This window comes from Grampus griseus, assembly GCF_964374135.1.
Source record: "Grampus griseus genome assembly, chromosome: 5".
NCBI lineage: Eukaryota > Metazoa > Chordata > Mammalia > Artiodactyla > Delphinidae > Grampus > Grampus griseus.
The window spans coordinates 11326469-11342355 of record NC_138998.1 but is presented as its reverse complement, the minus strand read 5'-3'; the positions used below and the strand labels follow the sequence as shown (position 1 = coordinate 11342355).

At 41.7% G+C, this 15887-nt stretch overlaps 1 protein-coding gene across 1 annotated transcript in view; it reads right to left on the bottom strand.

Annotated features, from left to right (window-relative positions):
* Positions 1-2327, bottom strand: part of COL6A6 (collagen type VI alpha 6 chain) — a 165147-nt gene extending 162820 nt beyond the window's left edge. The window contains exon 1 of the mRNA XM_082654353.1: positions 2235-2327. Coding sequence (XP_082510479.1) covers positions 2235-2251 — 17 coding nt within the window. The 5' untranslated portion in view covers positions 2252-2327. The remainder of the gene's footprint in view (positions 1-2234) is intronic.
* Between the last annotated feature and the right edge of the window lie 13560 nt (positions 2328-15887).

The following is a 15887-nucleotide window of genomic DNA, read 5'->3' as shown; positions in this document are numbered from 1 at the left end:
GGATCTTATTTTTTCTCCCACATCCCTGTGAGGTAGGTAGGTACCACTGCTCCCTATGACAGGTGAGAAAAGACTCAAGACAGGTTAAGCAAAAGTCCAAGCTCCTGTGTAATCTGAATCTAGACCCATTTCAGAGCAAAGCTACCGGACTGCCTACTTTAAATAACAGTGACAACAAACAACTACAAAAAGATCAGGACAGGAGATTTTGGCCAACTTTTGATCACTCTGGAGAAGTCATATTCATGACACTTATAAAAGTAGAAGTGTAGAAAATCTAATCTTCGTACTTATTTCTTGGGACTGTAAGAGTGAGTGATTTTTGGTTACAAATACACCATCATTAGTCGTGATCACTTTTCTTTATTTGCAGGTGGTATATCTGGCAATCAGATATTTTTGAGAAATTCCAGAGACAGTAGGTATTTACTGACAGGGAAGATACTTTCAATCATTTTTAATACCATTATATTAGCAGGACTACATAGTATACTGTGTATATAGATGAATAAATAATGCACCAACTTTTATTCACAATGCTATAATCTGACCTTCGTTTGGTGACTTAATTAGCTGCTCTTGGCACTGTCCATGCAAATAGGTAAATAAAGAAATTCTTTCTTGATAAACATTCCAAGTACTCAAACTTTCCTGAAATTTGGACTATCTGAAGGGGATGTGAAAAGTGGAAGTTGCAAGTATATTATATTTAACAACAGTGTTTTTTGAGAATTGTTTCACAAAAAGATTTAGTAAAGGTAGATTTTTTTAACATCTTTACTGGACTATAATTGCTTTACAATGGTGTGTTAGTTTCTGCTGTATAACAAAGTGAATCAGCTATACATAAAAAATACGGAACGCTTCACGAATTTGTGTGTCATCCTTGCACAGGGGCCATGCTAATCTTCTCTGTATCGTTCCAATTTTAGTATATGTGCTGCCGAAGCAAGCACAGGTAGATGGTTTTTATTACTAAAAAAAGGCTAAAGATGATTCTCCAAGGAGTGGTTCCCATAAAGTCTTTTATGTACATCATAAAATTTGATTTCATATGGCACAATGTCCAAAACACATGGACTTTTGAGTGGAAGGAAAGCTTTCTTTTCAGGTTTCCCTCTGCACTTCTAATATTTTGGAATAAAATGAGGGAGGGTGGAGGAAGAAAGCTGATAACTTCTTTTATAAAGGAAAAACCTTTAAGGCCATCCATGTATTTTAAAACACTTTATTTAGATAAGGCCATACTGCAAAGTTTTATATTAAAAATAGTACTCATCAAATAGATCCTTCTTTTAAAAAGCAGTGTGATTGCAGATTCTGTAACTGTAGAAATTCTTAACAAAAGACTTCTAATATCCTTCCTATCTTAAGTCTTATGATTTTCTTAGACATCTCAGTTATTCCCAATCAACATCACCACTCTTTTCCCCTATGGAGAATTTCCCCCCAACTCGCAAAGATCATCTTTAAAATCTCCATAGAGTAGACTTCTAAAAAGAGAAATGAGAAATCTTTATCACTAAAGGACACAGAAGAGAAGAAATCACTTCCTAGTGCCCGTTTTTTTTCCTCTTCCCACCGGCCTCCCCGGCTCATCGAAATTATTTGCACAGTTGACACTGAGCCAGGTAGCTGGGGTTCTACTCATTGCAGAATGTTACTGGGCATTCATAAAAGAGTGGATTTTTTCTGCCTTCTCCTCTCCCTTCAGCTAACAATAAAATTCCAACCATCTTTAATAAATTTGGGTGATTGCAGTTGCAAAAGTACAGGCTGGGTCTGGACCGGCCTGGCAGGGACTTTTCCTGACCCCGGCTGGTTAACCTCATTCATCCACTCCCAATGCCATCCTGGGTTCCTGCCACACTCCAGGCCCTGTGCTGGGCATGGGGACACGGTGTTGAGTGAGGCACCTCTCAGCCTTCGAAGCTCTCAGGAGTGCGGTGGGGGACACGGAGCCCGGAGCAGAGAGTGACCAGAGTGTACTCTGGGCTCTCCAAGAGGAGAATGCGGGGAACTCACAGAAAGACGCAGTGAGGTCAGCTAACCCTGCCTGGAGGAGTTGAAAAACAGAACGAGGCTGTTTTGAGATTCTGACATCCCTTCTTCCCTTTACCGGGATCCTCAAGCAGCCCCGTCCATCCGGCGCGTCCTTCCCGCGCAGTCACTCACCACTTGCAAACCTCGTTCTGGCTCTGGCCGGCCCAGCCAACAGCGGTTCTAGCACTTACCTCGGGGAAAAGTCCATGCGGCTCCCGGGCCCGCACTTCCGAAGCCCCCGGCGGGTCTCCTCGCAAAGCACGGATCAGAGCGCAGCGCACCGCTGGGAGCGCAGCGCCGAGTGCCGCCGACCGGGGAGACCGTGGGGCCAAAGGGGACCGTGGGAGGGACGTGAGGCAGCGAGGGCAGCCTCTGGCTTCCTGGTGTCCTGCAGGCGGGCGGCAACTCCCAACCCTCCTCGCCGCTATATAAACGTTTCTTCCCGCCCCGCGCCGACCCTTCCCCGCCCCGGCGACCCCCCCTCTCTGCGCACGTCCCCCGGGAAGCGGTATGTGGGGTTCTTGGGGCTGTCACTGCCCTGCCAGCTTCTTCCCTACATGGAACCCGTGCCTACGGCTGCGGACTAGGGAGTAAAACTGAGGGCGGGGAAATTGGGGCGTTCGAGGTGCGCGCCTTCTCTGCGCCCAACAGACGGGCAGCGTTGTGCGCGCTCTGAGGCAGAGCGAAGATCAAGCTGTGCTCCGACTGTTGGAACTGCAGTCTCTTGGTGACTTTGTCTGTGTTCTAGAATCTTCGTGCAAGGGACCCCGAGAGTCCTCGGTGGTGGGAACTGCTCCCTCTTGCCTGTGAACGCCCCAGGAACTGCACGCCTCAGGATGGAGGCCAAGCGCCATTGGGGTCCCCACTTGGAATTCAGGGTCCACAGGAGAGTATTCTTGACTCTATCGTCTACTGACCTTTTTTCGCTGGCTGTCTATTCATTTGTCTGTCCGTGTACTTGTTTCACAAATATTTGAGCACCTAGTATGTGCTACTAATTAGGTGCTTGGGATGCAAGTAGGCCTCTCAGCTCGCAGTTTTATTCGGGAAACAAGTGGAAACGAACCAGGGTGGTAGTTGCGAGACGGGGTAAGCGCGGCCATGAGAACATAGAAGAAGTTATCCTAATTCAACCTTGGAAGGCTAAAAGAAGCTTCCCTGAGGAAATTAAATTCAAACTAAAATCTAAAGAGTGAGATAGGCAGGAAAATGGGGAAAATGGAACAGACAGCTGCAAAGACTGGGAAGACAGAGGAAGCACTGTCCCTCTTCATGGGAACTGTTTGTTTTTAAAAACTTGCTATTTACTGTCATCCTAAGTAAAGGAAAAAAAGCTTTAAATGCAAAGAAAGACAAACTTCTAACTGGTAGAATTAGGATTGAATGCAGGCAGTCTAGCCCAGGAGGGTGTTTTACAGCATGGAGTGTCAACTTGGCAAGTTGACAAGTTCAAAACAGAGATGGTTCCCATAGAGTGGGGATTCCTCTGGAATCTGAGGCATAACTTCAAGACTCAGACCATCACCAACTGTAATTTTGGCCAGGTCGTTCATTTTAGTTTCTGCCCCAGTGGAATGTAAATAATAAAGACACTTCTTATGCCCCCCATTGAGTGTTCATGTTCTGGTCCATAGGCTTGGTACGGCAGGTGGCTTCAGAATGGTGACTCTTCTCTGGGTCCCTTGGCTTTGGTACAAGGGAAAGTGTGATAACATTGGAAGCCCGCCCCCCCCCCCATGCAAGCAAACTTTGGAACATCCTAAATTACTGTTTCTTTTACCTAAAATTACTAAGATTCAGTAATTCAACTTTTCATATTCTCATATAGCATTAATATTGTTTAAAATACTCTTCAAAACACAAAAATCATCCCAGGATCATTATTGAAAGAGGCAGATGTGATTCCAGCTAGCAGGGTTTCTAGCCAGCTGCTAGCTCACCCAAAGCTCATTGTAAAAGTGTACCACACATACAAACAGTACCCATTTTATTATAGCCTCGTAGGAAATACCAGTCTGATAGAATGGCTTCTGGGATTCATAAGCCTCTGACTTATGGCCCAGCCAGAACCAATGATCATGTCTGTTCAATAATGTGAAGACTTGATAGCCTTAACAAAAAGTCAAGTTCCCCCAACATATTGTTTTCGGGTATCTCAAAACACTATCTTATATCCTGGATCTTTTGATGCCCAAACCAGTTTTCACAACTGGATCAAACTTTGACCAGCACCCAAAGAATAAGGCTTCCTTTCACTTAGACTAGAGCAAAAAGACAGAGAAAGAAGAAAGGTCCTTGGATCTTGTCAATGCAAGTGGTTGCTGAAAATGACCCCAGTTTTTCCCATTGTGCAACCCTTGATTTCTGAACCAGAGAAATGATGGGCAAGTAGCCAGTGTTCTTTGCTGGATTTCCAGAGCTTTTTAAGTAACCTAAGTGGAAGTGTGGGTAGCATATGTGCTTGAATGGGTTTTGGGAACCCATGACAACCTCATCAAACTGGTCAGGAATTTCATTAGAAGACGTGGACAACACTTCACCTAACCCATAGACTTGAGTGGTCTACCATGACAGTGCTGGGACCATGGGGACCTTGTCCATTTATAGTTCAGTCTTTGGGAGAAGGTCAACGACTTTCCCCTTAGCTTGGGAAGATCCTTGTGGACTTCTCACATGTCTCCAGAACTCAATCCAGCTAGACTTTCACAGCTTAAACCCTGAAGTACTAAAGTTGCCTTCTATTTAATCTTCCAAAGTCCAATCTTCTCCTTCACCACTCCACCCCATCCAATTCATGCCAATTCATCTTTTATTCTTCTGACAGAGGGATATTTCTAAACCACAGATCTGATCAATCACTGCTGACTTAACACCATAAAGGGCTCCCCACTGCTTGCAGATCTGAACCCAAACTCAAGGCCCTTTATCTCTCTTCCTATTCTTCCTTCTGGCTTCCTCTCCTGCCCTCCTGCTCCACTCGCACCACTAACTAAGAACTTCGGTGCCCTAGAAATGATCCCCATTGCTTGATATCATGCTGCTTTCCTGTTTCCTTGCCATTGCCAAGGCTGTTTGCTCTGCATTTATTTCCCCATTTATTCAGCAAAATATGTATTGAATATTTACTATGGGTCAGGCACTGTGAAGGATTGGAATCAGTTTTGTAATGATGATCTATAGTTTTTCATCATACATTAAAATAATATACTTAATGCAGGCATCTTAGTTTACTAAGATCTATTTATTTATGAAAAATTTTTTGTTTTTGTTTTGGGGTTTTTGTTTGTTTGTTTTTTGGCTGCACTGTGTGGCTTGTGGGATCTTAGTTCCCTGACCAGGGATTGAACGTGGGCCCTTGGCAGTGAAAGCACAGAGGTCTAATCACTGGACCACCAGGGAATTCCCAAACATGTTTTAAATACCCACTATATGGTAGATACTGTATTAGTCATCAGGATGCAATTAGCCATGGTCTCCACACTTAGGACCTCAGAGCCTAGTATTGGAGATGAATAAGTAAGCTAATTATTAGTGTGACAGGGGTCTGTATGCACTGGACACTACAGGAGGAATCGTGGGAAGAAGGTGATACTTGGGATAAATGTTGGATCTGGGGTTGAGTGAGGAAGACTGAGGGAGCAGCATGTATGAAAGCACGGAAGTCAATGGTGGCTGGACAATGGAGGGGCCTGGTATGAAGTGAGGATGGAGAAGGAGGTGGGGCAGGTGATGGGCTGGATATGGGTGATTGCACAAGGAGTCTAGGATAACTCTCAGGTTTCTGGCTTGCAAATATATGGGGTCAACACCATTTACTGAGATAGTGAACACAGGAGGAGGAGGAGGCTTGAGTGGGAGGGGGGAGAAAATAATTCTATTTTTGGTATTTTGAGTTTGAGATGCCTGAGAGCTGTCCCAGTGGTGATGCTCAACAGCCAGATGGATACATATAGGTCTGGGGCTTAGAAGTGAGGCCTCAACTGGAGACATGGATTTGGGTTCATCGTAAAATTGGTAGTTGAAGCCACAGGAGTGTATGAGGTGATATATGAACAGTTCATTCATTCATCACTCATTGCAGAAAGAGCCATTGAGTACCTATTATGCGGAAGGCCCTGTTCTACCTAAGGATACACCAGGGACCAAAGCAAAAAAGATTCCTGCTGTCCTGGTGTTTGAGAAAAGAAGATTGGGAGCAACTTATTGGATGGCAGGGGAAGATTACAATTTTAATAAAGTGAGAAGGTGACTTTGGGCCTTGAATGAAGATGAGAAATAAGTCCTGTGTGATATCTGAAGGAAGCGTGTTCCACATAGAAGGAACAGGCAATGCAAAGGTCCTGAGGCAGGAGCATGGCTGGTGCATTGGAGCAAAGGGAAGGAACCAGTGTGGATGAAACAGGGTGAGTGAAAGGAGGAGAAGGAGGATGATGTCAGAAAGGTAATGGGAGGGGGACAGTTAGTGGGGAGCAATGGAGGGTTTTGAGCAGAGGAGTGACATAGTATGATTCCTATTTATGAAGGATGATAGACTGTAAGGGTACAGGGATTGAGAGCAGAGTCCTGGGAAATAACTGACATTGAAGGGATGAGCAGAAGCAAACGTTGTTTGGGGCAGTGAGAATGTTGTTGAAGGGTCAAATTCAGGTGAGCTTAAGGGTGTTAAGATCTTAAGACTCTTCAGGAAAAGGTGAGTAGTTGTGGAAGAATGGCCAGCAGGGCAAGAGGGGACCAGGGAGGAGCCCTGTCTCAAAGCCAGGGGAGGATAGCTGTGTAGGAAGAGACTTGTTGATGGTGCTGTGGGTTGCAGAGGTCAGGAAGGAGAAGGCTTAGGAGCATCTCTGGGATTTGGCAGTGCAGGGAGCCCTGTGACTGCTGTCATAGCAACGCGGGTGGGGGTGGAGTCAGAACTCGGTGGCCCATAGATTGAATGGGAGACAAGGGGTTGCAGGAGAGTGGAATCTTTCAAGAAGAAGGCGGCGAAAGAAAAGCTAGGGCAGTAACTTCCCCAAGGCCTGGTACTGAGGGGATGTTCATCTTGTTGATGGTAGCATGGCTTTTCTCACCTGGAGACAAGTAGAGGAGAATTTTTGTGTTCATCAAAGGGACCAGGAATGGTATCACATTACAGGCATTTTGAGTCCACACTTTTCAGAGTTTGCTACCTTTTTTTTTTTTTTTAATCTTTCAAATGAAATCTAAGAATAAGCACACACTTATTAGGCTTACAGCAAACAGTCAGGAAGTGGGGTGAATTCTAGGACAATCTCTAATTGTACCTCAGGGATTCTAAAACTGTACAGTAAAACCCCAAGGAGGGTAGGCAACTTTGCTTCTATCATCACTGGTGACTGGCTCTTTTCCCCCACCCATCCTGCCTCTCAGACAAGTGCAGGCTCAGATTCTCTTGGTGGGGATGAGAGGGAGGGAGAAGCCAATTGGAAATGACTGTTTTGTGGTCACTGGGGAATTTTCCAGTTACATGGTCAGTTGAAAACAATATCATTTTCGCTGTCTTTACTTTTGTGCCCTCTGAGACCACATAGAATGCCTAGAAACACTGGTTTTCATTAACTTTGCCATAATGTAACCCTGAATTTTATGCAGTTAGTTTTCAGACCCCACTTACCATGTCATGGCAGATGTTTACTGGTATGATTACTTACTTAGGGCGTGTGTTGAACCAAACAAAGAGATTTTTTTCCAAGCCTGGAGGTTTTGAATCAGCTGTGAAGTCACACTAGAGGAAGACTTTTCTCCTCATTCAGCCTCAGTGCTTAGAAGCTGGAACCATTAATCCAGATTCTCTCATTGTTTGATTTCCTCCTCTGGTACAATTCTGTGAGACGTGATTTCGCGCTTATAGGCCATTAGGATAGAAAAAGGATTCAGCAGAAATTTTCTAAATCCTATTCCCAAGACTGAGTGGTATGTTATTCATCTTTAAAGGAATAGAATACGAAACTCACAATGGAGGAAAATTTCTCTCATCTTCCTGAAGAAAACGCAGTAGCTCCTCTAATCAAGACAAACCATAATTCTCCAAGGATGGCAAGGGAGGAGCAGCTGGGCTTTGTGAATCTGACCACTGAGCCCAACATTTATCTTGTGACAACTTTCCCTTATAGATATATCTGTTACCAGCCAGTGCCTCACATTAACCCTTTGACCCAGGAAGAGGGCCAAATTAATTTCTGGATCACATTCAAGAAAGGCCAAGACAGCCCTTCGGGGCTGTCTAAAGACTCAGGAGAAATAACATCAACAAGTAGTCAACCCCAGGTGGTAAAGATCTTTTACAGAGGGGGAGACAGACATGGAGAAGCAAGGCTTACTTGTGCAACTACAGATTGTTGAAGCCAAGACTGCAATTCAGAAAATGAACCAGGAAGTGAATTTGGGCACAATGTACAAACAACCAAGCACCCAACATACGAGGTGTGGGGGTAGATTGTGTTTCTAAAGGTGGTTTCAGCCATACCTCTCACGTTTTTGTCTCTGCAATTCGAGTAAACACAATTGCACTGTCTCCTATGTGCAAGCATGAATACTGTCCTGGTTTGCCCTCCTCCTTCCTCTCAAAAACAGACCCCTGAGACAGGAATCATGTGCATGGTGTTTGTTTGGGAGATGATCCTGGGAAACAGTGCTAAGGGAGTGAGATGGGAAAGAGAAGGCCAAGTTTTGGCATACATTTTGAGTCTTTTAGTGTAAAGTATATAGCAATTCTATGTTTCTAGCAGTTTTTAATACCTTAATAATAGACTGGAATGAGATCCAGAAGGCAATTAGTAAATGGAGAACTTCAATGAACTTTGTTAGAGGAGCAACAGCAATTGACATTACTGCAACTGGTAATTTTTCTGTAAGAAAGAGTGAATAAATAAATAAACGTCGCAGTTTAAAATTTTTTCAGCAAAGCTCTTTAAGGAATAATCTGCATTTCCCCCCAAAGTCTCACAAAATGCACTCCTTCTTGTATATTACTTCCATCCCAAGATCTCTTGTGTTAGATTTTGTTGTTATTAAACTTTGGATATGGTGTTCTTCTCCCCCTCTTTTCCCCCCAAATTTTGAAGAAGTTTAGATGTATTGTGATTAGTCACCCATTCTCTGGGTGCAGAATTACACATATTCATAGACACACACAAGTACACACACACACGCACATGTACACACACACTCCCTATAGAGATTCAGTTTTCAGAGGCTGCAGTTTCTCAGGACAAAACCAAAATTTCTCTCTTCAGTAGTTGCAGGAATGATGGGAGAAAAATAGTTATTGCCATATATAAAATTAAAATTTTCCTAAAGAAATGGAACACTCAGTAAATGCATCCAAAGTGCAAGATTTATTTCCTATGACTTAAACTTGGGGTTTATCTGGTCAGTATTTTGCCAAGAGCAGGGCCTCAGAAAACTCTCTCTTCTTAATTAAAACTTTGAGAAGAGATGCAGAACTTGCGAGTGTAATTCCCTCCTACACACACACTATGCCCTTCCCCCTTTTTAGCTGATCTCTTCAAGTTAAAATTAGGGAGGTGAGGAGGAAATGATATAGGTACATTTTTTTCTGTTGAAATTGTGGATGCTCATGAATTCTAAGCTGGGAGTGATTTTCTATTCCTTGGGGAGAATTCTAAACTATGTCTCTTCATTTATCAGTTTTAAAGTTCAGAGAAGTTTCTGTTACTGTTATTACTAAGGGAACACTACTCAAAGGTGGAAAAAATTCACAGTTCCCACTGTAACTGTCTTGAGGAGTGGATTGCTGAATAGAGGAGAATATTAATTAGCAATCAAAAGTATATATCATGGCATTATTTCCATTTTATCCAGGAATGAAGCTTTTTCTATGTCTGTGCTCAGACTCACAGATGATGAAATTAAAAAAATACTTCGAGATTATCTAGTCCAACTTCTTCCTTTTCCTTGAGAAGTAATGGAGGTGCAGGGAAGGCATTCAAGGTCACATAGCAGTTGGTGGCATAGCTAAGCCCCAACCTACTGTTCCCCTGATCTCTCCTCTACGATCTCCTGTTTCTTCACCTCCAGAAATGCCTGTGTCCATTTCTAAGCCTGGTTTCCAGCCTCCGATCAATTCTATGGGCCTCTAGGGAATTCCCTGGCGGCCCAGTGGTTAGGATTCCATGCTTCCACTGCAGGGGGCCCAGGTTTCATCCCTCATCAGGGAACTAGGATCCCACAAGCCACGTGAGGTGGCCCCCACAAAATTCTAGGCTTCTAATGTCCTTCCTTTGCATTCTTCTTGATTTAACCCATCCTGGATTATTTTCTGTCGCTTGCAATGAAAGAACACTCACCTATATACGTGTTTGCTCACAACAGTAATGAAATCTATACTAAAGCATTGACACAATTTCACTTATTAAACTGGCAAAGATTTTTTGAAATGAATGGTACTACCCACTTTTGTTAAGATTTGGAAAAAATGACTGCTTATGATTGCTGGTGGGAGTGTAAATTGGTGAAATCCTTCTGGAAGACAAGGCAATATATATGAAAAAACTTATAAATGTTTACATTCCTTGATTGATTCATTTAAAAATTCTGTATAAAGACTTAGCTGCTAGGATATTTATAAAAATGCCATTTATAATTGGGAAAAATTAGAAACAATATACATAACTTGGATGACCATAATGTATTATCCAAAAGGGGACAATTTTGGGGAAAGAGGACACTATTACAATTATACCAAGGCAAGAGGCATAAACCAAGAGGCAAATCAGTAGGATCATAGTCACCTTATCTATAACCAATGATCAGGGTGAGTAGTACCATGAGGGTATTCTACATCCACATAACAGAATTCAGGCAAGCTATTAAAAGTGATGGTATATTAAAATTATATAATTATTTAGATCTTTTTCTGGAACTTTGCTTCACTCTATTGATTCACTTTTGTCTTTTTGTACCCATTTAAAAATTTTATGGCTTTATAGTATGTTTTACTATATGGTAAACAAATTGCCCAATGTTAGTTTTCAAAACAATTATTCCAGATGAAATCCACAATAATTATTTCAAGTTCCTTGCCCACCCTTCCTACAATTTTAAAGTATATAATACTTTGGGGAGAAATGACATTTTAACATTTTAACATATTCTATATTTTAAGAATATAGAATGTATCTACTTTTGCTTTCTTTCTTATTGCTCAGTGGGATTTCATAGTTCCTCTATATTTCTTGTTATATTTATGCCTAGGTATTTTATATTGTTGTTGTTATTGTAAGTGTTATCCCCTCATTATTTGCATTAAAAAGGTTATAGATTTTTGTACTTCTGTATAACCAGTCATCCTACTGAACTTCCTTTTCAATTTAATAGCATTACATTATATTTTTCTTGGGTTTTCTAGCTAGATAACCACATTATCTGAAAATAATAACAACTTTGCTTCTTCCTTTCTCATTTTGTTTTATTGGCCCATTGTATTTGTCAGTATTTCCTGAATGGAGTTTAGTAATAGTTGCATTTTCACATGGTACTGCCAGACGCTGCAGGAGAGCAGCCCTGCTCCCTTATGCTGCTTGTGTGGCCCAACAGTATCAGCAGGCACATGTAGCCTACACAGGGAATGCCCCTTGAGTGTTAGACTCAGGTGCCCAAGAGGGATTGCACCTCTGGGCACTATAAGTCTGAAACAATTAAAGGGGCTGTTCAAGAGACAACAAAGAACTAGGATGAGGTTAAATGACAAGGTTCATCTCCTACCTAGGGACACTCCTGGGAGACAGGGAGAGATAGATGCTTTGCATAATACATAGAAACAAATTCAGAGACTCAAACAAAATGAGGAAACAAAGAAACATGTTCCTAATGAAGAAAAAGGATAAAACCCCAGAAAAGGGACTTCCTTGGTGGTCCAGTGTTTACGACTCCATGCTTCCACTGCAGGGGGTGCATGTTCAATCCCTGGTCAGGGAACTAAGATCCTGCATGCTTCACAGTGCAGCCAAAAAGTTAAAAAAAAAAACCTTAATGAAATGAAGATAAGTAGTTCACCTGTTAAAGAGTTCAAAATGGTCATAAAGATGCTTACTTGACTCAGGAGGAGGATGAATGAACAGAGTGAGAACTTCAACAAAGAGATAGAAAACATAAGAGAGTACCAAACAGAAGTCACAGAACTGAAGAATACAATAACTGAACTGAAAAATACACTAGAAGGATTCAACAGCAGACTGGATGAAGCAGAAGAACAGATAAGCAACCTGAAAGACAGAGTAGTGGAAATCACCCAAATAGAACAGCAAAAAGAATAAAAGAATTTAAAAAAATGATGATAGCTTAAGGGACCTGTGGAACAACAACAAGTGTACTAATTTGCATTACAGAGGTACCAGAATGAGAAGAGGAAGAGAAAGGGGCAGAACACATATTTGAAGAAATAATGGCTGAAAACTACCCTAACCTGGGGAAGAAAACACATCCAGGTCCAGGAAGCACAGAGAGTCCCAAACAAGATGAACCCAAGACACATTATAAATGAAATGTCAAAAGTTAAAGATAGAGAACATTAAAAGCAGCAAGAAAAAAAGAGCTCATTATACTCAAGGGAACACCCATAAGACTATGAGCTTATTTTTCAGCAGAAACTTTCCAGGCCAGAAGGGAGTGGTACAATTTATTCAAAAGTGCTGAAAGAAAAAACTTCCAACCCAAAATTCTCTATATGGCAGAGTTTTCTCTGTCTCTCATTCAGAATTGAAGGAGAGATAGAGAGTTTTCCAGAGAAGCAAAAGTGAAAGGAGTTTATTACCACTAAGCCAGCCTTACAAGAAATTTAAGCTGAAAAGAAAAGACCCTAAATAGAAATAAGAAAATATATGAAAGAAAAACTCATGATATTGGCAAATATATAATAAAGGCAGAGGATCAACCAGTTATAAAGCTAGTAAGAAGGCTAAAAGAGAAAGGTAGTAAAATTAACTGAAACTATAATAATTAGTTAAGGAATATACAATATAAAAAGATGTAAAATATGATGTCAGAAATGTAAAATATGGGAAAGGGGAGTAAAAAGTTAGTGTTTTTAGAATGCACTTGAACTTAAGTGATTATCAACTTAAAATAGACTGTTATATATATAGGCTGTTATATGTGAACCTCATAGTAATTGCAAAGCAAAAACCTATAATAGATACATAAAAATATATGGGAAAGAAATTTAAACATAACACTAGTGAAAATCATCAAATCACAAAGAAAGAGAAGAAAGAAACAGAGAAGAACTACAAAAACAACCAGAAAACAATTAACAAAATGGAAATAAATACATACTATCATGATTACTTTAAATGTAAATGGGCTAAATTCTCCAATCAAAAGACATAGAGTGGCTGAATGAATACAAAATCAAGATTCATCTATATATTGCCTACAAGAGACTTACTTCAGATCTAAAAACACACACAGGCTGAAAATGAAGCAATGGAAAAATATATTCCATATGAATGGAAACAGATAGAAAGCTGGAGTAGCAATACTTATATCAGACAAAATAGACTTTGAAAGAAAGACTAACAAAAGACAAAGAAGGGGATTACATAATAATAAACAGGTCAATCCAACAAGAGGATATAACTTTTGTAAATATTTATGCACCCAACATAAGAGCACATAAATATATATGAAGCAAATATTAACAGAACTAAATGGAGAAATTAACAGCAATGCAATAATAGTAGGGGACTTTAATACCCCACTTGTATCAATGGATAGAGAATCCAGACAGAAAGTTAGTAAGGAAACATTGACCTTAAATGACACTTTAGACCAGATGGACTTAATAGATATCTACAAAGCATTCCACCCAAAAGAAGCAACATACACATTCTTGTCAAGTGTACATGGAACATTCTCCAGGATAGATCAAATATTAGGCCTCAAAAAAAGTCTCAGTGAATTTAAGGAGATTGAAATCATATCAAGAATCTTTTCCAACTACAATGGTATGAAACTAGAAATCAGTTATAAGAAGAAAACTGCAAAAATCAAAAACATGTGGAGAGTAAACAACATGCTACTAAACAACCAATGGATTAATAAAGAAATCAAAGCAGAAATCAAATAATACCTTGAGACAACAAAAATGGAAACGCAATATTACAAAAGCTATAGGATGCAACAAAAGCAGTTCTAAGAGGGAAATTCATAGCAATACCCCAAGGAAAAAAGCAAACAAAATATCTCAAACAAACAGTCTAACTTTATACCTAAAGGACCTAGAAAAAGAACAAATGAAGTCCAAAGTTGTAGGAGGAAGAAATTATAAAAATCAGAGTGGAAGTAAAGGAAATAGAGGCAAAAAGAAAAGAAAAGAAAAGAAAAGATCAATGAAACTAGAGCTGGCTCTTTGGAAAGAAACAAAATTGACAAACCTTTAGTCAGATTCATCACGAAACAAATGAAGCCCAAATAAATAAAATTAGAAATGTAATAGAAGTTACCACTGATACCACAGAAGTACAAAGAGTCATAAGAGACTACATGAACAATTATATGTCAGCAAACTGGACAATATAGAAGAAATAAATCATTCCTAGAAACACAGAATTAACTTTCTCTGTCTCTATGAAATTAGATGCAAAGTTATCTATCCCAGTCTTGAAGGTGTGTGCTTGTATGGGAGCATCCCTATACAGTGAGAGTGTGCTCTGGTAGGCTTGGTAGGAGAGCTAGAACTGAAATGAGCACACGTTGTGTCTTTCTCCAGGTTGTGCTGGCAACCACTGTCTTGGTAAGAGGTAGGGATGGTGTTCGAGGGGCTAGAACGAGAGCCAGGTGCAATCTGGGGTTTCTCTTATGCTCACTGGCCAACCCCATCCTATCAGGGGTGGGGCTGGGGCTCAAGGGGCTGGAACAGAAGCCCTGGAGCCCTGAGAGTTTTGGGCTTCTCCTGGGTGTGATGGTAATCTCTTCCTTGGCTTGGGGCATGACTGGGACCTGAGAGCTTGTGGCTGCACTTCTATGCTGCTTTTACTTTTTACCCCAGTGTGCAAGCCTTAGTTAGAGACTGGGTTTTGGCCAGAGGTGTTGGTGCCACACCACCAAGTTGTCCCCACCCCCTCCCACATGTGCACAGGGACAAGCACTCTGAAGGTGACAGGCTCTACCCTGGAGCTAGTCTCTCCCTTCTGAGTATGTGCACCAAAATGCACACTGTAATGGCTGCCTTCACCCTGGTCAGAGGCAGGGCTGGGGTCCAAGTTGGCTCTGTTTCCTCCAACTGTGTGCACTCTTGTTGGCCCTGGCAACCTCTGCCTTAGTGGAGAGCAGTGCTGGAGCCAGATGGGCTGAGGCAGGAGTCTGGTGCAGGCTGAGGGGCAGGCTAGGGTGGTCCTGGCAAGCCAGCCAGAGCCCCAGGCAGTTTTCAGTCTGCTGCCTCCATGTTCTGACTGGTAGTCAGTAAGTCTATGCAAGTGCTCTTCAACAGCACAGTCTTGGTCTCTTACAGTCCTCCAGCAAGGTCCACTGGTTTTCAAACCAGATTAGAGGGCTCATGTTCCTGATGTTAGACTCCAGGGCTGGGTTGCCTAATATGTGGCTCGAACCCCTCGCCCCCAGGGAGGATCCCTGAGCCTGTGATATCCCCTCCTCTTCTGGGTCCCCTGCTAGAAAAGTGGGTCCTGGCCAGGTTGCTTTTTCTCCCTTCCTATCAGACTCCATGTGGATCCTTCTTCACAGCCTTGGTTATAGAAGAGCCATACTGCCAGTTCCCAGGTCAGTTTTGGTGAGGGTCTCTCTATATGTATTGATAGTTGTAGTTTTGATGTGTTTGTGAGGGGAAGTGAGCCCAGTGTCTTCCTACTCTG